Source organism: Oryctolagus cuniculus, chromosome 9 (genome assembly GCF_964237555.1).
Source record: "Oryctolagus cuniculus chromosome 9, mOryCun1.1, whole genome shotgun sequence".
Classification (NCBI taxonomy): domain Eukaryota; kingdom Metazoa; phylum Chordata; class Mammalia; order Lagomorpha; family Leporidae; genus Oryctolagus; species Oryctolagus cuniculus.
In genome coordinates, this window is record NC_091440.1 from 133507507 (window position 1) to 133529708 (window position 22202).

The following is a 22202-nucleotide window of genomic DNA, read 5'->3' on the forward strand; positions in this document are numbered from 1 at the left end:
TGGCAACAGGATGGACCGGCAACACGATGGGTGGAAGCGACACAGCGCAGTGCCCCGTCTGCACCTGACGGCCGCCCCCGGCCAGCCTGGACCCGCAACAGCAGGGGAGCGGGCCTAAGGAGCTGAGCCCTGTCAGTCACACGGACACCCAGGTGTGCGCTCCCCAGCTCAGCCCTGGCCCTCAGAGGGTGGGGAGGGTAGAGGGGACCTGGGGCTCCCATGCCCACGCTCTCCTCAGCTCTTTAACGCAAACTTTTTAAAAAGCAGGAAAGTGGTGGCTAAAGGCACGGACGTATCCGCCTGTCCTCTTTATCTTGGGAACGCGGGTCTCTGACTCTCAAGACACAGCAAATGACCAGGCAGCTTCTCCTCGCGGCACCTGCACCGGCTTCACCGAGGCGGTGACCAGCAAGGCTCGGAGGCTGCAGGCACGAGCCCGGGGCTCCTCTCGGGCCCCAGAGGTTCCGAGAGGCGCGCACTCAGATGCTCACCTCCAGCCACGGCGAACGCCCAGGCTTCCTTGGCTGTTTTCAGAGTGCGCCGCCGGAGACACCCAGACCTCACACCCACACCAACTCGGGCAGCGACTTCCCCAAGACCACCCAGGCCATCCTGCTGCTTTCTAGCTGTTTCTAGAAAGATCGCTCTACCCCACCCCCGCAGACCAGGGCATGGCTAAGGATCGCCAGTCATTCTTAACTCCCCACCAGCTTCGGCGTACACCGAGTGATCCCAGAAAGAACACGCACAGCGCGGGCGCACGGGCACGTGCAGACTCACGACGCCACCCGCAGCGGTGCCGCCAGCACCAGGGGGGCGTCCCCGGGCGCCGGGCAGCTCCGAGTCTCCCAGCGAGAGGCTGGAAACCAACTTCTCCCTGCTCCGAAGAGCGCCACACACACACGGGTCGGAACGGACCCACGGGCGTGGCGCGCCCGGGCGGAGCAGCCGGTTCGCCCGGGCCGGCGGCCGGGACGCGGAGCGGACGCGCGAGCAGCCCCGGCCCGGCAGACCCCGCCCCCCGCCCCGCGCGCCCCCGCCTCCGCCCGGACCCCGAACCCCGGCGCGCCCCCGGCTCCGCAGTGCCAACGCGGCCGCCCGTACCTGTCCGCCCGGCCGGGACGCGCCGCGGGGCCCGCGCTGCCCGCCCCGCTCACGACGCCGCGCCCGCCGCCCGCGAGCCAGGAGGCCGCCGCGGCCCGCGGCTCCCCGCCCGCGCCGCGCTCGGGGCCCGCGGCGAGCTGGCTGAAGGCGTAGAGCAGCGAGCAGAAGCCGCAGGCCAGGCCCAGCGCCACGACGCGCAGGTAGCGCCGCATCGCGGCCCGCGCCCCGCGCCCGCCGCCGGCCCCGGCGACCCGCCGCGCAGGGAGCGGCTCCGCGCAGCCGCGGGCGCAGCGCGTCCCCGCCCGCGCCGCCCCTTCCCCGCCCACTGCCCGGCGGCCGGCCCGCCCCGCCCGGAAGCCGGACGCACAGCGCGCCCAGGCCCGGCCGCGAGGTCAGGCGTGCGGCGGGGCGGGGCGCGGGGCGCGGGCGGCGACGCCCCCGGGGGCCGCGAGGACGGAGGTGGGGAGAAGCCGAGCGGCCGCGGCGCCCGGCGCCCTGCACTGGAAGGCTAGCTCTCCACGTGCTGGGCACGGGCGGCTCGGCCTGCGGGTCCGCACGGGGCGTGGTCTTGGAGGTGCCCGTGGGGGTCGCCCCCAGACACCCCGATTCGACCCCGGCCGGCCGGTGCCCCTGCAGGCCGCAGAAGGGGCCTGCCTCCCACGTCTTCCGGACCCTGCCCAGCCCAGCGTCCGCGATCCGGAGCGGAATGGGCCCTCTCCCCGCTTCCGCTCTGTCTTCCCCGGGCCTGCTTCCAGTGCGCTCACCGGGGCCGTGCGCGGCGAGGGCGCTCAGAGCCACGGCGGCAGAGCTGCCGAGGGGGTGCGCGGGCCGCCGAGGCAGGGCAGGGGCCGGATCCCGGCGCGCCTGGCTTGGCACGCGAGGGAGGGGTTTGGGCGCAGCCCGCCGGACCCTGGACAGCCACGGGGCGGGCGGTGGGGGTGGTTCGTGTCATGAAGTGACAGGACCGCGTCCGCATTTTAGGACCGATCTCTGTTGGAGGCAGAATTCTGGCAGCCCCGGTGCAGGAAACTGGAGAGTACCCTCAAACCCTCAAAACCTCGCGCCGTGCCCTGGGCAGGTGCACGTGCGGCGGTGCGGAGCCTGCCTTGGAAGCCCCCGGACTCCAGGACCATGGAACGTCTCAAGTTCGCGTCCCACCCCAGCAAGGACTGGATTTCTTGCCTTAACCGGCCAAGAACATGGAAAGCAGTGTGCCGTGAAGATGTGCAGGGTGGAAACGTGGTGATTTGAGTGGCGAACGCTTACTGAATGCGCGCGGCAGGCAGGCTGGGGAAGCAGCTCAGCTACGGAGCATCCCCAAGTAAGAGCGCCGCCGGCAGGAGGACTCGCCATCCCCCCTGCTACCCTGCAGCTCCCAGGGAGCGGAGATGAATCCAGCCAGGGACCCCGAGCTACAAACGCAGAGCGTGAGCGCGGAATCTGAGGATATGCTACCAAGAAACTGCTAAGAGCCAGGACTCGATAAAGAACGGCTAGGGTCGCATAGGCTAGCTGCAGTTACTGTTTCCGTCAAGAAACGAAATGCAGTGAGAATGAAGAGAGATTGCTTGTGCCGCGCAGGCGGTTAAAACACCGGAGTGGCACCAAGAGAGGCCATGTGGCCTCCACACCTGCAGCAGGTTTTTTTGGAAGCAGCATGTCTGGAAGAATAACGGGGTTCGTTTACTTGACATCAGGGTCCCGGGCCAGATCATCCCTTGACAAGCGCTTCAGAGACCTTTCAGGATATGCCTTAGCAGGAAGCTGGATCTGTATGGAACAGCGCAGCCAGGACTCAGAACGGGGCGTGGGCCTGCCAAACACCCACTCCCACTGTACTCATTTTACGTGTTCATTCAGACTAAGAAATGTGGGGACAGAAAAGAAGACAGTCATTCTCTGCATTCTGAGAAAACCGCAGCTATTGGCCACACGGCCAGAAAAAGAGCAGTGGAAACCCAGTGAACGGGAGGCAGTAGGCACCCCGGGTGCCAGAATGCAGCTGGTGTTTCCATCTGCAAGGGACGAGCGTCGAGGGCTGAGCAGGAGGGGACCAAAGGGCACCCTGTGGATGAGCCGTGGTTTCCCCTGCTCAGGGCTCAGGAACCCTCCACTGCCATTAACACAAGAGTGTAATAGATTTTTTAAGATTGATTTATTTGTTTGAAAGACAGAGTCACAGAGAGAGGTAGAGACAGAGAGAGAGGTCTTCCATCTGATGGTTCACTCCCCAATTGCCTGTAACTGCTGGAGCTGTGCCGATCCAAAGCCAGGAGCTAGGAGCCTCTTCCGGGTCTCCCACTTGGGTGCAGAGGCCCAAGGACTTGGGCCATCTTCTACTGCTTTCCCAGGCCATAGCAGAGAACTGGATCAGAAGAGGTGCAGCCGGGTCTTGAACCAGCGCCCATATGGGATGCCAGCGCTTCAGGCCAGGGTGTTAACCTGCTGCGCTAGAGCGCCAGCGCTCGATTATTTTTTAAATTTGTCACTAAAATGAAAGCCAGGTTTGCATGGCCATGGGGAAAATTTAGCCATGGTGGAAGTTTTATACAAAGCAAGCATATATCCTCCAAAATCTGTCAACACCCTAGGATCCTGCCTGCAGTGCTAAGGAGAATTCAAGTTCCTAAAAATCCAGGATTCTGATGCCACCAGGCACCAGAATTCGAGGGCTTAGCTGGAACTGGACCAGGAATCTTTGTAAGCCCATATGCCTGTACATCCCCCGGCAGTCCTGCTATGCGTGACCTGTGGCTGTATTTTTTTAAAAAAACATTTGTTTATTTGAAAGGGAGAGATCTTCCATCCAGTTGTTCATTCCCTAATGCCTGAAACGGCCAAGCATGGACCAGGCTCAAACTGGGAGCCAAGAATTCCATCCACATCTCCCAGGTGGGTGGCAGGGACCCAAGCACGTGGGCCATCAACCACTCCTTCCCAGGCCCATTGGCAGGTGCCTGGACGGAACCCAGTCACAAGCAGTGGCTCAATCCCCTGTTCCACAACACTGGCCCTTCTGTATTTTTAACAAAGTAAAAATTTTTAAAAGATTTATGTATTTATTGGAAAGGCAGAGTTAAAAAGAGAGGGAGAGACAGAGAAGTCTTCCATCTGCTGGTTCCCTCCCCAAATGACGGCAGTGGCTGGAGAGTTGCGTTGTGACAGGTTAAGCCTCTTGCCCGTGATGCTGGCATCCCGTATGGGTACCAGCTGGAGTCCTGGCTGCTCCACTTCCCATCCAGCTCTCTGCTATGGCCTGGGAAAGCAACAGCAGATGTCCCAAGTCCTTGGACCCCTGCACCTATGCGGGAGACCTGGATGAAGCTCCTGGCTTCTGGCTCTGCGGCCATTTGGGGAGTGAAACAGTGGATGGCAGCACTCTCTCTCTTCTCCTCCTCCTCTCTCTCTAACTCTCCCTTTCAAATAAATTTTTTTAAAAAAATAAATTTTTAAAAAAGACCAAGAACTACCTCTTCAGCCTGTGGACATTCTGCTGCTTTCTTTGGGGAACCGAGCCCACTGGGCTTTTGTAAGGTGCGCTGCCCACCATTTTGTCCTTTGTAGAGGAGTGATGGCCTGCACTAGTGGTCCAGTCTGTCCCATCCTTGTCGGCTCCGAAAAGTGAACACAGCACCGTTTCACTGCTGATCTTAATTATGATGAATTGAAAGGGTAAGGAACATAACGCACAGGAAGCGAGCCCAGCGTCATCTCGGGCCCAGCTGGACACGCATCTGCACACCTCTGGAGCTGCCACTGGGAAGGCCTCTTTCTCTGCACATTTCCCTTGGGATTCTCCCCACACCGTCAAACAAAGCAGTTTCTAAAAAATTGCTATTTCTCCTCATTAACACGAGAGATTTGAGACAGTTCATAAGAATAAGAGAAACAGATATAAATCAGAATGTAGTGGAGAAAACCATCAAGAATCAGAACTTAGAATACGCTTGGCGGTAAAGACACCCAAGTGAGGCATGCAGGTGCCTGGCTTTGAGTCCTGACTCTGGCTCCCGACTCCAGGCTCCTGCTGATGTGTCCCCGGGGAGACAGCGGCGATGGCTCAACTAGTTGGGTCCCTGCCACCCGTGTTGGAGAAGTGAGTTCCCAGCTCTGAGCACAGCGGGCCCAGCCCTGGCTGTTACAGGCAAGTGACCTGGCAAGTAAGAGCCCTGTCTGTCTCTCAGGTAAATGAACCGTTTTTGTTAAAAGCAAAAGTTAGACTACAGGCAGGCAGGCCATCAGGTCGACATCATTAGACTTCTCACTAGGGCTAATCTGAGCACCATCGATGACTGGTTTGTCCACAATAAAGGAAAAGGAAGTTGATTACTCAGCTGAAAAAACTTCCGGAAAGACACAAATAAATTTCTCCAGCATTTTCACCAAGAACTACCATGTGGGGTTTTTTAAAGTTTGGGTTTGAGAGTGATAAATGCTCACACGTGACACGGCTCAGTGCGAAACCTCTGCGAACTCCGGCTGCCGTGGGGCGCGGCGTCACCAGCCGCAGACTTCTGCGGGAGGCCCCAACTTTTCAGTGTGGTCTTGGTGTGCATATTTACCCTAAATGAATCTTCTAGAAACAAAAGGCTGGCAAGCACTGTCTCTGCTGCTTCGACGACGTGTATTGATGGTTGTGGCAATGACACTGATTATTTACAGATCTCTAAGAGGCGAGCTCACATCCTCTGTGGCCAACCATAGTACACTGCCTGCCACCCAAACCACAGTGGATACACGACGATGACACATGAGGCCTTTGTAAGCAAGCCTCGATCCGGGAACCACTGCGAGGACAACAGCTGCAGCTCGCACAGTCACACACCCACCGGCAGCAGGCAGGGCGTCTCCAGGGCTCGGCTGGACTTCTCCATGGAGATGTCTGATCAGGCCGGGGCATTCCCCAAGCTCCCAGGCAGGAATGTCCGCACCAGCTGGGCACTAGAGGCCTGACAGCGAAACGTGTGGGCTGCCGCGGACGTGGCTTCAGGACAGCAAAGTGCCTATGTGACTCCAGGTGAGACTACCGAGCACCCCAGCACCCGTCCTGCTGCCCTGGCCAACAGCCCACTACACCCACGCTACGCTTTAGGGAACGACCGGGTCACGTGAGTCGTCACAGCGCATCTGGGACGTGTCCTCGGACACTGCAAGCTCTGTGTTCTCTCCCTGGTGACCGCTCTGCGGCCAGCTGGCTCCCCCGGGGGCCATGTCACTGCTGCCGCTCCGTGTGCCGTCTTCCCGTCTCCAACTACTAGCCTTCCTCATCTCGGATTTTTCTGGGGCCACAGAAAGCATTCTTTTCCTTCTGCTTTTGAAAGACGGGTCGCATCCTGTGACCCCCTCCCCGGTCTGTCTACACCCTGCTTGGCCCTTTGTGCCAGTGCTGACTTTTCTGAACCTTTTTCTACATTCCCGGTTGCAGACACCTGAAGGTGCCCGCCGTGAGTGGAGGAGCAAGTGTCTCCCGAGACGGCTGTTCGTACTGGAACCCCCCCTTGCACACAAAGCCCACAGCAGCAGTGTCTCTCACTACTCATTTCCTCTGTCAGCCCGTCAAGATTCCAGGAGAGGTATAAACTACAGACCCAGACAGTAAAGTGAGCAACTACGTGGACGTGGAAGCTGCTGCTTCTGCAACATTTATCACTAATCTGTGTTATGTGCAGAAACATTTTAGGCAGTAAGGACTTTCATTTCCAAGTTACTATGTTATCAACTTAGAAAAGCTGAGGTTTTTCTTTTTAAATATCTTCACCCTGCGTATTATCACTATTTTAGGAAAGCATTTAATAAAAAACCCAATCTTCATTCTGACAGCGTTGTACTGTTTGATATAAACAGCTTAAGAATATGTATTCTCGGGGGCTGGCGCCTACCAGGACCAGCATCCCGTTTGGGCGCCAGTTCTAGTCCTGGCTGCTCCACTTCCGATCCAGCCCTCTGCTATGGCCTGGGAAAGCAGAAGAAGGTGGCCCAAATCCTTGGGCCCCTGCACCCGCGTGGTAGACCCAGAAGCAGCTCCTGGCTTCCGATCAGCACAGCCCTGGCTGTTGCAGCTGACGGGAGTGAACCAGCCGATGGAAGCCCTCTCTCTCTCTCTGCCTGTGTAACTTTTTCAAATGAATAAATTCTTAAAAAAAGAAAACAATATGTATTGTTGTGTGCCTCAGGGTGTATCTCCACTGTGACTCATGATAAATTCTGAGAAACTCCACATGCTTTCTGAAAGGAATGCGGTCAAAAAGAGCCCAATGCTCAAACTATACTATACATTCACGCAGCAGAGCTAAACCTGCGCCCTCGGCCAGGCCCTGAACCTCCATGGGTGCTTTAACATCAGTGGAAGGATCTCCAGAATTGGGGTCCTCCTAGTGTGGAATACTTGGGGGAGGATGACACGGAAGCAAGTGACGGTACCATAAGAGAAGGGAAAAGTCCTCTCAGACACTGCTCCAGCCCCACACTGCAGTAAAATCAGGTTTTTGGTTTCTTTATGGGGCTGGTAGCGTGGCATGGCAGCCTAAACCACAATATGGGCACCACTTCAAGCCCCTGCTGCTCCACTTCCAGTCCAGCTCCCAGCTGATGCACCTGGGAAAGCAGTGGAAGACGGCCCAAGTGCTGGGGCTCCTGCACCCACATGGGAGACCTGGAAGAAGCTCCTGGCTCCTGGCTTAGGTCTGGCCCAGCCCCAGCCTTTGTGGCCATCTGGAGTGAACCAGTGGATGATCTCTCTTCTCTCTCTCTCCCTTGGCTCTGCCTTTCAAATAAATGAATCTTTAAAGATCAAATTTCCATCCTCTGGTTCTCTCCCCAAATGGTCATAACAGCCAGGGCTGGGCCAGGCTGAGGGCAGGAGCCAGGAGCATCTTCCAGGTCTTCCACGTGGGCACAGGGGCCAAGCACTTGGGCTGCTTTAGCTACTTTCCCAGTTGCATCAGCAGGGAGCTGGCTCAGAAGTGGAGTGAGCAGCGGGAACACGAAGCATCCCATATGGGGTGCCAGTGTCACAGGGGGTGGCTTTACCCTCTGTGCCATAGCAACAGCCCCAAGCTTCTTTACCTGTGAAAGGAGGTCTTTGTGGGAGCAGACACCTGAGGCTGAGTTACGGAAACTGTTCCTATGCCACACTCCTCCTATAGAGCAGTATTTCCTCAGGTCACCCAAGAGGTCATGGAAATAATTTTTGTTACCAAAAAAAAAAAATCTTTGCAATGCGGTCCCATCTATAATGAGGGTTCATGTTTACTAACAACTGCTGTGTGTCAGGTCATGAGGAATTTTATGTGGATTAACATTCACTCCCAACACCCTATGAGTGACATCCGATTATCACCCTTGTTTTGCAGATGGGAAATGAGCTTGAATAGTTTCTTGGAGCTCGAATGAGTTTCTACAATGGGGCACCCAGCACGGGACCAGTCAGCACTGTGACCCTCCACGTACTGTGTTCCCGCAGGGACAGGAGAGCGCCTCACCCATGTCAAAGCCCGCCTTCAGTCAGGAGCTCTCTCGGGCCAGTTGAGACACATCCTGAAAGCCACTGATTACCACCAGATGCAATGCTTTGCAAACAAAGTTTTGATTTAACAATTAGAATATTTTCCCTATTATGATTATTTTTAATTTTTACTATCTCCAGAAATGAATATTTGAAACATATGAAAAACAGAATAAGACAAAAAAATTCATGTTTCAAAAGAACATAACTTAACCAGCTGGTTGGTATTTCACTGAGGAGTGTCTTATAATAAACACAAATTTTAATTTTTCATTTAACAACACTAAAGAATGAGGTATATAAATGTTTTAATCACAGACTTTTACTGTATGCAATTAACTGTATTTCACAACTAGCATCTTACAAAAAAAGACAGTGCCACTGTGCCTGGAAAAAGTACTGTAAGTAACAGAATTACATCGCCACGCGGAACCACTACAGATCACAACTGTCAGGGTGCACAGCCTTTTTTCTTTAAATGTTATCATGATGTATTTTATGTGATATTTCTGTACCAAGTTATATTTTTAATTCGTTCACATTTCAGAAGTCTCCTGTGGGCCAGCACAAATTAAACAAATGGTAAAAAAGAGAGCAGGAGACCCGAGGAAAATTTAAGGAGTACTGTGTGGTTTCTAAGTTGGATTTTCAAATAAAACATAAAACCCTCTATTTGTTGTAAACAAAAAAGCAAAATCTGTAGTCATAAAAATATTTTATTGGTAATTTTACATAATAGTGAGTGGGGCTGTAAATACTGTTTTATTTCAGGATACTGATAAATGCAGAAATTGGCAGCTGTATCTGAAAATCGGGTACTATGGTCTTCCTAAGAACTGTAGTATGTACTGTAAGAGGCCAGTCCGGCTGATTTAACATTAGCTATTTCCAGTTCTGAGCAACAGTCCCCATTCTGTGTTAGATATATACTTCTATGACCCTGGAGAAGCCTGGGACAAGGAAACAGTGATAGAACTATCATCAAGTTAAAGCTTTTCCAAAACTGCAGCTTTTAAAACATGGCAAGATTATTTTATCTTCTGTTTTGCCAAATGCTTATAATTATTTCAATTTTAATGTTTTATATAATACAGAAAATACCAGTGTTCAATGACAACAGCACTAAACCTGAATCACAAAGCTAAACAATCAATGCTTTATTGTTTACTAGTCTGCTAGTAAACATTACAATAAATGAATGTTTTGAAAAATAAGCAAACAAACAAAAAAAAACCAAAAAAACATAAAACCAGAAACATAATTCAGGAACAATAATTTAGTAAAACGTGTCAAAAACATTGGCAAAGGTTCATACAAATTCTTTATTTAATAACAATCTTCCTATTTAACCACACCAAGTACCAGCAGGTGTATTTAAGAGGATAACCATTAAGAAAATCCTGTTGCAGCAATAGTTGATTAAGTTGATCTCTGACTTGTATACATATAACTATTTGTTTCACAATTCTCAAATAATACATATTTAGGCAGCTTGCACTATGTTATAAAAAATTTAAATTCATTACATGCCAATAGTAGAGAATTCAAGAATTATGTGTTACAATTCACTAAACTAAAAGTGAGAATAGACTTACCAATAACACTGCATAATGAGTAATTCAACCACATTTTCATGGCACTTAACTGCAGAGACCAAAATGTTAAGTCTCGGAAATGTCAAAGACTGCATTAAAATCTGACAAATTCTAACAAGTTTCCATTTTGTGTCAAACTCAAATTATGGACTTGCATGAACGTGTGTGTCATGAAAATGTGGCACTTCTTGGCATACTCTGTGTGTGCATGGCAGGACAGACGTGAAAATGAAGCCTAGTGAGGCTCTCCATTCAGCGAGGAGGCTTCCCCTCGGGGTGAAGACGGCCTGGACACCCCTCTCTCTGTGTTGTCAGAGCTCGAGCTCTGGCTGTGCTGGTCCGCGGAGGCGGCGCTGGACGCGGCCGGCGACTTGGTTTTCTCCTTAAAGTCTGTAATGATGACCGTCAGGTCTCCCACGGTCACTTCCAAATGCTGAGCACTACTCCGATCCACGTTTTTCAATCTTGGCCTAAACACAAAAATGGTCACATTTTAAACCAGCTTTTCTATCTGCCAAATTTCTGGTGAAAGTAAGAAAATGAATACCTCAGTTTAAAGCGATTCACATGGAACCAGCCACAAAAATATTCAATGTTTCAAATCATTAACATTAACCAACCAACCACTCATGAGCCTCAGCATGTTAAAACAAGCAAAACGCAACCCGGGTTGGCCCGGGAGCAGTCTCCTGTGCGGCCACGCCCTGCTGTTGCAGCAGAGGCACGTGGTGAAAGCTCAGACTGAGCCACGCTCAGGGTGGAGCCCCCCGGGCCCCAGGCTCCAGAGGGGCCGGCTTCCTGCACGGTGGCCTGAGAGCCCCTGCAGATAGATGTCCGGGGTTCAGAGCACTTCTGCCGCTCAAAGAGCTCTTTCGGTGTGTGAAGAAAAAGAAAAGCAGCATCCTCTCATTTAAGCTCATATTCACGTCCTCTGTGTTTAATTTCCAATACACCTTTCACCATACTTGACAACAACAGAGGAGAGATGCTTAACTCCTATTCTGTGTACAGGAATACAAGTGATGGCAACAGGAGTAAGAAAGCTTCATTTCAATAAATCAAAGACAAGACACTGCAGATTTACCTGGTTTTCTTATGACTGTTCTTTTTGCTAGTTGCTTCCTTTTCACTTTTTTCTTTTTCTACTTTATCTTTTTTCTCTTTCTTTGACTGTGCAGGGGGCACAAACTGCTGTGTGACCTGTTGTGCAACCAGCTGGGAGACGGGCCGGGGCTTCCTGCATGCATGTCAAGAAGAGAGGTTTTACTGCAATGCAGAGTTTATATCCTTCCTGTTAGCAGGACAGATACATGCTAAGATGATTTTCAAGGACAAAATTCCTCAAATATAAGGTAATCCAGACGCGTGATTTAAAAGATATATATTAGTGTCTTTCCTGTCCAACAAAAGTAGAACTACAGTAACAGTTAAAAGTTATAGTCCAAGGTATATGGTAAGAACATTAGAATTTAACAACATAAACCAACATAATAACCTGTTAAAAATATGTATCAAATGCTCATAGGAAGGCACATATAAACAGATTATTAAAAACTAAACTTGAGTTTACACTAATATAGTATTTTGTCTCAGTTTCCTCCTTCCAAGGAAATAACTAATATCTGTGACATGGCTGTTTGATCTTTCCATTAAAAACTTTAATTTAGTCATTTAACAAATACTTACTGAGTGTCAACATCCTTCACTCCTTACTGCCTGAATACTTCAAGTTCCTCCTCGCCACAATCTCATTATGCTTTCTTAACCCTGAAGATCGGCCCAGTCCTTTGGACTTGCCTCCTTACTCACTCCCTCACACAAGACTTGTATTTAGTGGGAATCTACTATAGGAACTGCACACAGATACCAGAAATACTGCCTGGCTTCTCCTTTGGGCCTCTGCCAGTACAACCTATCACCCTACTGGCACCCAAGGTCAAGGGCCCCTCCAGCTTTAGAACACAACTTGGGAAGCTGAGGTCATGATTCCAAACCTATAGTCTCTAGATCTTAAGGAACACAGAGGGAAACAGAGAGAAAGGGAGACAAAGAAAAATATTTAACAGATGATCTACAAACACTGCTAACTTTATTGCCTGGGAAATATTTTGGTTAGTAGAGTTTTTAAAAAAAATCTTGCAAATGAGTGTGTGTTTGTGTGTGTCTTTACAGCAAATCAAAACAGTAAATGAGAAAATACTGCACAACTGAAGATTCAAAGCTTCAAGGCTGCCAACAGGAAATAGTATGCAAAACAGATCTCAGGCTACAGACAGCAAACTTTGCCTACAGTCTACCTCATCTGATCTACTGGAAGGATATACAGGATAGATGTCCACACAGTTTGAAAGAACAGGACTGAGAGGGAAATCAGAGTTAAAGTCACACAGATAAAAGTGATACTGAGGGCCAGTGCAGTGGCTCACGTGGTTAATCCTCTGCCTGCAGCACCGGCATCCCATATGGGTGCCGGGTTCTAGTCCCGGTTGCTCCTCTTCCACTGCTGTGGCCCGGGAAGGCAGTGGAGGATGGCCCAAGTGCTTGGGCCCCTGCACCTGCATGGGAGACCAGGAGGAAGCATCTGGCTCCTGCTTCAGATCAGTGCAGCGCCGGCCACAGAGGTGATTTGGGGAGTGACCCAACAGAAAGAAGACCTTTCTCTCTGTCTCTCACTATCTATGACTCTGTCAAAAAAAAAAAAAAAAAAAGGGATAGTGAACGTTAAGACTACTGGGGCAAGCATCCGGCGCTGATCAAAGTGCCTTTAAATCCTGGCTGCCCTCCCAGTCCACGTCCCCTGATGTGGACCTGAGAGGCAGCAGGTCACAGCAAAGCAGCTGGGTCTCTGTCATCTCTGTTGTCCACGACAGACCCGGATGGGGTTCCTGGCTCCTGGCTTTGACCTGGCTGTTGCAAGCATGGCTAAAGGAGATCTCTGTCTCTGCCTTTCAAACCAATCAAATAAATTGTGTGTGTGTGTGTGTGTGTGTGAGATTAAAGGCTGAGTTTGTCAACAAAGTCAGTTTTAGAAACAGACTCAGATGGCGCTGTGCAGTCACCGGGAAGGTGTGGTCAGCTTGCTTACCCTGGCCAAGCATCAGATCCAGTAGGCCGTGGCTGCAGCCCATGAATACACACTGATTTCTCTGCTCCAGGACCACCCTTTGAAAAGCAGCTTGAGGACATCTGGGGTCTCAGTACGACTGCAGCATAAATTTAAGATGGAAAGAGTGGAAAAAAGGGAGGCTGGACAGACAGAAAGGAACCCAGCAGTGAAAGCTAAGGAGTCTGATTTACCCAGAAATGAGGGGAGTCGCCAAGGAAATCATGCTGGGACCTCACGAGGACCTGCGGCATCTAAGCAGAAGGTGCAGGGGCAGGGAAGCGTCCACAGCAGCACCGCTGAGGAACAGAATCAAGGCCTCCCTCACTCTCAACCAGCAACTGCTTGAGCAGAACACACAGACATCCTTGCCCTTCTGCAGCGAACACTCTGTGGGGGATGCCTTAGTCTGACTACCTGTGCCTCCCAGAAGTCCTACATGATAGTTAGAGGTGCGCCCTCATGAATTGGATCCGGGTTACAAAAGTGCCACCAGGGAGCCGGTGCTGTGGCATAGCGGGTAAAGCCACTGCCTGCAGTGCCGGCATCCCAAATGGGCACTGGTTCGAGCTCTGGCTGCTCCACTTCCAATCCAGCTCCCTGCTGTGGCCTGGGAAAGCAGCAGAAGATGGCCCAAGTCCTTAGTCCCCTGCACCCATGTGGGAGACCTGGAGGAAGCTCCTAGCTTCAGATTGGCACAGCTCTGGCCATTGCGGCCATATAGGGAGTGAACCAGCAGACTGAGGACCTCTCTCTCTGCCTCCTTTTTTTCTGTGTAACTCTTGCTACAGGGAATAGGGAACACAGGGAGTGCGAGAGTGGGAGCTGCTGTTTCTGCTTCCCTCTCTCGACAGTGTGTGCCACGACACCTAGCACAGTGCTGAACAACCGCAGACACTCAAGGAGCTTTGCTGTAGAACAAATGGCTGAGCACACCCAGGGCCAAGAGGAAGAAAGATGCCTGTTAACCAAAGAGCAGGGTGGCCTCTACGCTCAGGTCACCCTGGGAGGGACACTGATGGGGAGGGGGGGATGACAAAGAGCTGCAGAATTTAGCTTCTCTGCTCACTATGTTGGAGGAAGAGGGAGGAATCAACCTGCAAGCTGTGGCAAGGTTGAGGAAAAGTTTGTGGGGAAAAAAAAAAATGGGGCCAGCGCTGTGGTGCAGCGGATTAAAACCCTGGCCTGAAGCGCTGGCATCCCATATGGACACCAGTTCGAGTCCCGGCTGCTCTACTTCTGATCCAGCTCTTTGCTATGGCCTGGGATAGCAGTGGAAGATGGCCCAAGTCCTTGGGCCCCGGCACCCACGTGGGAGACCTAGAAGAAGCTCCTGGCTCCTGGCTTTGGATCGGTGTAGCTCTGGCCATTGTAGCTATCTGGGGAGTGAACTAGCAGATGGAAGACCTCGCTCTCTATCTCTGTAACTCTGTCTTTCAAATAAATAAAATAAATCTAAAAAAAAAAGAAAGGTTTGTGTAGGCTTGTGGCTGGTGAACAGTGAGTCACTTAACACAAAAAGCCGCTACAAGGCATCGTCATTTTCTCTCATGAGGAATTAGGAGTCTGGGTCTGCCTTCCACAAGCCTGTGACTCTGCCAGGATCACTTATTCCCCTTGGTTCTGTCACTCCTTCTAGCTCAAAATGTAAGGAAACATCAATTTATAAATATTAACTTAAATTACAATAAAATGACATTTAAATGTGTATTATTTTGAACTAGAGTAGAAATCCCTAAGTTTCTTGCAATTGACACATTCAGTTATTTAGTGCCTGTGATTATTGAAGATGTATAAAATGTACTGGTATTTGCTTTCATAAGTACAAAGCAGAACTCCTTTAAAAACAAAATCAAACGTTCTTCCAGGATTTTCTAGATTCACTGAAGACCCCACATGTTCTGGAATGCGATGCTGCTGCTCACACTGGATGTTTTCATCACGTGATTACGCACGCCCCACCCTTCAGCAAGGGCCTCCAAGCTGGGAGCCAGCTATGTGCTGCTTGGCTCAACACCTCAGCCCTACCTTGATGTTTGAAGGCACGATCCCAAGGGCCCACTCCCAACTCCTACAACACAACTGCTACCAAGTCGTTTCCCCATTTCACAGATTCCCTCTCTCCAACATCTTGCTAGCATTCATCACCTCCTCCTCATGGTCCATAAATCTGAAAATGGAAATAGGTGAGCAGTTTGATTTGCTTTACAAAACCATGAGGGGCCAAGTTCAATGAATACTTTATTTTTCAAATGAGTTAGGAATCAGGAATTCTTCTAAGTGGCTTACTCTCCGTGGTGAGAAGAAAGTACTCTGTAAATGTTTGCACAAAGAGAATGGACTGGATCGGTCCAAGGGACTGAACAGGACACCAGCTGCAAGACCGCTCCTCAGACGCAGCAAGCAGGATGCAGCCAGTGTGTGGTCAGCGGAGGAGAGTGAGTATGCAGGAGCTTCTGGTGAAGAACACATGTAACCTGCGGTGGCCTGGGCCAGAGCAGGGCCAAGACGGCACCAAGAGAGGAGCAAGCAGAGAAATGGGTATCTGGAAGGTGAGTGGTAGGAAGCCAGGAGAGGACTGCCCTAAGCAGCAGAGCCAGATGAAGCTGGCACAGACACACTGGATCTGCAGATTTAAAAAAAAAAAAAAATTTACTTGAGAGGTAGAATTACAGTGAGAGGGAGAGACAGAGACAAAGGTCTTCCATCCACTGGTTCACTCCCCAAATGGCCCCAAGGCCAGAAATGAGCCGATCTGAAGCCAGGAGCTAGGAGCTTCTTTCAGGTCTACCACGCGGTGCAGGGACACAAGGACTTGGGCCATCTTCTACTGCTTTCCCAGGCCATAGCAAAGAGCTGGTTTGGAAGAGGAGCAGCCGGGACTAGAACTAGCACCCATATGAGATGCCAGTGCCACAGGTGAAGGATTAACCTACTGTGCCACAGCGTGGGACCCCAGGTCAGGGAAGCCTTAGCCAGCAAATGGAGACATTGGAACAGCGGTTGGTCTGACGGCAGTCACGTTATCTGCACCTCTTGCTAGTGGCTGCTGGTTTTGTCACCTTTTATTTACCTGTTATCTTGGGTTCCACTCAATGTGTGCTATACAACTATTCCATCCTATTTTTTTTAAAAAGATTTATTTTATTTATTTGAAAGACAGAGTTACAGAGAGAGGTAGAGACCGAGAGAGGGAGGTCTTCCATCCACTGGTTCACTCCCCAGATGGCCACCGCGGCCAGAGCTGCACCGATCCGAAGCCAGGAGCCAGGAGTTCATTATTTTGGTCTCTTTTTTATAAGGTTGGGTATAAAAGATTAGTAAAGACGAAGTAATTCCTAGAATAATAAAATAACAAAATATTTCAAGATATAGGAAAACCATTAATTATATATGCTAGATTTATAAAAGTGCCCAAGAGATACATATGGTAATTGTAAAAACTATGGAAATTTTCTGCTTTTCCTTTGAAGACCTCAAGAAAGAACCAACATGAAATACCAATGTTTCTAAGTGGAACTGCTCAAAAAAGGAACTCAAATACTAAAACTGGGACCAATTTTAAAATAATAAATCATTTGTGTGTGTGTAAATTAGAATATACATAACCTATAACTAATTCTTTAACTGCTACTACATTAGAATAATCATCTTTGGTTCTTTACTCAATGTTGATGAATATTTATAAATGGCACAAACCAGAAGTTCTAATTTCCCTTCCTTTCTTTGTATTATTACCTTGTAACTCAGACTGCTCAGTGAGAAAGGTGACAAGTTTCCAGAGCCGCCAAGGGCAGAACCTCGGGTAAGGAGCCATTCCTTTTTCTTAATCTACATCAACAGATTTTAGTTTTCTGTAGCTACAAAACAGTTTTCCTTCTCATTGTAACTCTGAATTTCAACTTTTAAGGCCTCCTCTTTTTTAAGTAAAATTAACCCTCTTTTATACACCTCCTAGTGTGAATTTTCATGAGACAGAACAAGATAGCCAAGTCTCCACAACTTGAGCTCTGACTGCCTTACGGGATGCACTAGGGTAAACCAGACAAAACGATGAATGTTGAAAACAATTACCACCAGGGGCCAGTGCTATGACAGAGCAGGTAAAGCCAGTGCCTGTAGTGCCGACATCCTATATGGGCAACAGTTTGAGTCCCGGCTGCTCCACCTTTGATCCAGTTCCCTGATAATGTGCCTGGGAAAGCAGCAGAAGATGGTCCAAGTCCTTGGGCCCCTTCACAGATGTGGGAGACCCAGACGAAGCTCCTGGCTGCTGGCTCTGGACTGGCCCAGCTCTGGCAGTTGAGTCCATTCAGGGAGTGAACCAGTGGATGGAAGATCCCTATCTCTCAGTCTCTCCCTCTCTCTGTTACTCTACCTTTCAACTAAGTCAATAAATCTTTAAAAAGAAAAAAGATTACCACCAACTATAAACTACCTCAATTACAGGGTATTTATGCATGATCAGTAATCCAGGTTGATGGCACGATCCTATCTCAGATCTGAGATTCTGTTGGTCTATTTACGCATGATCAGTAATCTAGGTTGACGGCACGATCCTATCTCAGATCTGAGATTCTGTTAGTTTTATCTCACATAAATCCCACAACATTGCTGATACTCATTCCCATGACAGCTGCCTCGGGAAGAGAGGGGCAGAAACCTCACGGAACAGAACACAAGGCGGTGATTTGGTCTGCAGAGGCCTGGCTTCTTCCTAACTCCAGTAGTAATGCAGATTAATACACAATTTCCAAGAAAGATTTTATTTACTTGAAAAGCAGAGTGACAGAGAAAGGAGAAAAGATGGGGGCGGGGGAGAGATGTGAAAGGGTCTGGCTCTGTCCCCAAATGGTCAACAGCCAAGTCTTGGCTAGGCTGAAGCCAGGAGTCAGGAGCTCCATCTGGGTCTCTCACATGTGTGATAGTGGCCCAAGCTCCTCGGTCATCCTCCACTGCCTTCCCAGGTGCATTAGTAGGAAGCTAGATTTGAAGTAGAGCAGCCAGAACTTCAACCAAAACTGACACGTGATGCAAATGTTGCAAACAGCAGCTTGACCCACTGTGCTACAACATGAGCCCTTAGATGCCATGTAATTTTCTGTGAGCCAACATGAGACCTGAATTTTTTAAGCATGGGGCGGGCATTTAGCACAGTGGTTAAGATGCCGCTTAGGATGACTACATCCCATAATGAAGAGCCTGGGTCATGTCCTGCCTTCTCCATGTCTACTCCAGCTTCCTGCTCATGTATATCCTGGGAGTCCGCAGATATGAGCTTAAGTACCTGGGTCCCTGCCACCCAAACTGGAGACCTGGACTGAGTTCACTGAAGCTCCTGGCTTCAGCCCAGCTGAACCCCTATATGTAACAGATATTTGGGGAGTGAGCCAGCAGATGGAAGGTCTCTCCCTGTCTTTCAAATAAAATGAAAACAAATTTTTTTTAAACTACCACAGAGCTACAATCCTCCTAATGGATGACACAGTTAAAAGCGGCTGAAAGGCTGGCGCTGCGGCTCAATAGGCTAATCCTCTGCCTGCAGTGCTGGCACCCCAGGCTCTAGTCCCGGTCAGGGTGCCGGATTCTGTCCCAGTTGCTCCTCTTCCAGGCCATCTCTCTGCTGTGGCCTGGGAGTGCAGTGGAGGATGACCCCATGGGAGACCAGGAGAAGCACCTGGCTCCGGGCTTCGGACCGGCGCAGCGCGCTGGCCGTAGCAGCCACTTGGGGGGTGAACCAATGGAAAAAGGAAGACCTTTCTCTCTGTCTCTCTCTCTCTCACTGTCTAAATCTGCCTGTCAAAAAAAAAGGAATGAATTACTGACAGGTATTACAACCTGGATGAGCCCTGACAACATCACACAGTCACAACAGACTCCTGCACAAACGTCCTGCACAGGCACACTCACAGAGACAGGCTGGGCACCGAGGAATGGCATGGCGAGCAGCCACTGATGGACTGTGAGGCTGACAGTGCCTACACAGCTCTTAGTAGACTGAAAATCATGAACTGTACATTTCAAATGGCTGAATTCCATGGTATCTGGATTACATCTCGAAAAGCTGCTTTTAAAGATGCATTTGAAGCCACTGCACTAGAAAGACTGGGAGCTTTAACACCACACAGCCTGCAAAGGGTTAACAGTGTGACGCGCTGTCCAGTCCTCTGCATGGATTTCCTAGTTTCCCCTCCTGGGCATCCTGGGGAAGTTCCAACCGGACCTGCAGGTCTCAATCTGACAGACTCAATTCTAGGACTTCGTGATAATCCAAGAGTTATAAACAGCTGCTAAAACGTTTTGTTGTTGGGGATGAAGAACACAACTTGGGAACTAAGAGGGAAAACGCTGGCAGCAGAGCAGGCATCAGCCTGGCGGTGAGGCGCCCGCATCCCATTCTGGAGCACCCAAGGTGGATTCCTGACTCCTGACCCGAGGGGAAAGTGATGGCTCACTGCTTGACCCACAGCCACTTAGATGAGAGACCAGACCATGTTCCTGGCTACTGGCTCTGGCCCCTGCCCAGCCAAGCCACTGCAGGCATTTAGGGAATAACTAGCTCACTCTAGCTTGCTCCGGCTGTTGCGGCCATTAAGTGAACCAGCAGATGGAAGACCTTTTTCTCTGTCTCTCCCTCTCTCTGTCTGTAACTCTACTTCTCAAATAAAGATGCAAAAAAAAAAAAAAAAAAACAGCTTTTTTTTTTTGGCCAGGACTGTGTCTTCTTTCAGTGTTCCTGAAAAATGCAAAGGATGTGTTACCTTTTTTACAAGATTTATTTACTTGAAAGGCAGAGTGACAGAGAGAGAGGGAGAGACAGAGAGATGTGGTTCATCTGCTGTTCTCCAAATGGCAGCAACAGCTGCAGCTGGGCTGACCTGGAGCCAGGAGCCAGGAGCCAGGAGCTTCTTCTAGGTCTCCCATGTGGGTGCAGGGGCCCAAGCACTTGGACTGTTTTCCAGTGCTTTCCCAGGCATGTGAGCAAGCAGCTGGATCAGACTACAACCTGCGGCCATAGGGGATGCTGGCACTGCAGGTAGTAGCTTACCCAGGTACACCACAGTGATGCCCACTAGCCGCTCCTGCTAGTGTTCCTGCTGCAACAACCTTGCCTAGAGGGTGACTCCCGGCAGCATAAAAGCTCATCATTGTGGTAATTCTTACCTTAAAGAAAAAGAATCTCTTTCCTGTGCCGCTGCCCCATGTCTGCTTGCCTCAGTTGTCTGTACCCCGGGTCTCCGAACCCCATCCTCCCATTCTGTGGGCTCACAGCACCAGCACCCAGCTTCTGCACCACTTCTCCCAAAGCCTTTCTGCCAAGGTCACCAGGAATCCGCTGGCCAGATCCCAGAGCCAGCTGTGGGGCTTGACTCCTCAGCCTTTTCCGATAGCAGTAGCTAAGTTCATCACCCTTCCCTTCCTGGCAAAGTTCCCCACTCAGCTCCAAACACACCCCTCACCTCTCATTTCTCCTGCCTCACCACCAGGTCCAAGCTCAGTTTTCACTCAGCAACTTCTACCACAGGACGCAGCCTTCCGGCAGACCGTGCTACGGCAAGAGTGGGCCTCCACCCCGAGCAGCAGCCCACAGCTGCCACACCCTGGCCAGCTCCCAGGCCAGGCCTCGCCCGTGACGTGGGGCTTGGCAAGCACTGCTCTAAGACCTCACATGGTGCTTGACTTTGTCTTCTCACAACGGTTCTCAACCCTGGCCACATCTGTGATTCACCTGTGATGCTTTAGAAAAATATCCATGGCCAGAAGACAAAAGTTAAAGTTTGCTAAGTTCTCCAGAGTAAGATTTGTAACAACAAAAGCATTCAAGAAAAAAACTTCTGCACTCAAAGTAACAACCAGCATTAACTCTAATAAGAACAGTAGTTTCTGCATCTTTGCCGTGCATAAAGTCATTCCTCAAGGACACGTGACCCCCACCTCCCACTCCCGGGTTTGAAACGTGGAATCCACAGGCCTCAGCCACGCACTCAGAGACACACCTGAGAAAAGGGGATATAGTCACAGGACCACCTCAAACTTACACACAAATGTCCACAGCAGCTTGACTGGTCATGACCAAAAACTGCAAACAGGGGACCTCCAAGGTGAGCAGATGAAGGACCTGGGGCCCACCCCTACAGTGGGGTCCACTCAGCAGCACAGAGGGAAAGAACGGGGCTGGGTACAGAAGCTGCACAGAGTCCACACAATGTGATTCTATCTCTGTCTCTTCTAGAACCTGCAAACTACAGCGACACAAAGCAGACAGGTGGGTGCTGAGCAAGCAGACAGGTGGGCAGGGCAGGGGAGGAACTGAAAAGGGGCACAGAGAGCTCTGGAGATGATGGACAGTGATGGATTCACGTGTATTAACACGTCAAAACTAAGCAAATTCTACACTTCAATTGAGCAGCTTATTGTATGTCAATCACACCTCAATAAAATTTGTCTAAAAAAATGTTTAACCTAACCACTAATCAAGTGAAACAGGAACCCTGAGCTCACTTAATGAGAGCCGTACGGCTGGGGCCAGGCTCAGATTCTTGGAGAGTTTCCAAGCAGTTTCAACCATCCATCCATGGATGAGAACAAGTGATCCACATGCTGCTATCACTACCCGAAGGCTTTCCTAAAGCCCAGCCCTGCATAACTGCCTCCCTGACAGGTGCACCGGAAATCAAGCAGCACCTCAGAATGTTCTCAGGTACGCACCCCATCCGCACCCCCACTCTTCCCAACTCGCTGAGGAGCCCTCCACTCTCTCTGCTCAGAGCAAGTGGAAGGAAGCTGGTTCACTGTCCTCTCTCACTCACCCACCCACATCTAACTGCCCCCTGCAGCTCCTTTCCACGCCGCCTTCAATCTCACACCAGTGACACCCCCTGCCCACCTCCACAAC

At 50.4% G+C, this 22202-nt stretch overlaps 2 protein-coding genes across 8 annotated transcripts in view; both read right to left on the minus strand.

Moving 5' to 3' along the window:
* GXYLT1 (glucoside xylosyltransferase 1) overlaps positions 1-1366 on the minus strand; it is a 45053-nt gene extending 43687 nt beyond the window's left edge. For both annotated transcript variants that reach the window (XM_051850958.2, XM_051850959.2), the window contains exon 1: positions 1105-1366. In XM_051850958.2, the coding sequence (XP_051706918.1) occupies positions 1105-1316 (212 nt within the window). In that variant the 5' untranslated portion in view covers positions 1317-1366. The remainder of the gene's footprint in view (positions 1-1104) is intronic.
* A 7940-nt stretch (positions 1367-9306) lies between these two features.
* Positions 9307-22202, minus strand: part of YAF2 (YY1 associated factor 2) — an 80111-nt gene continuing 67215 nt past the window's right edge. For 5 of the 6 annotated variants that reach the window (XM_017343269.3, XM_008259394.4, XM_051850966.2 and 2 more), the window contains 2 exons: positions 11288-11440; positions 9307-10673 (listed from right to left, as the gene is read on the minus strand). In XM_017343269.3, the coding sequence (XP_017198758.2) occupies positions 10439-10673; positions 11288-11440 (388 nt within the window). In that variant the 3' untranslated portion in view covers positions 9307-10438. Of the gene's footprint in view, positions 10674-11287; positions 11441-15530; positions 15933-22202 lie in introns of those variants that run through there. The other variant, XM_051850964.2, reaches the window with a different exon arrangement.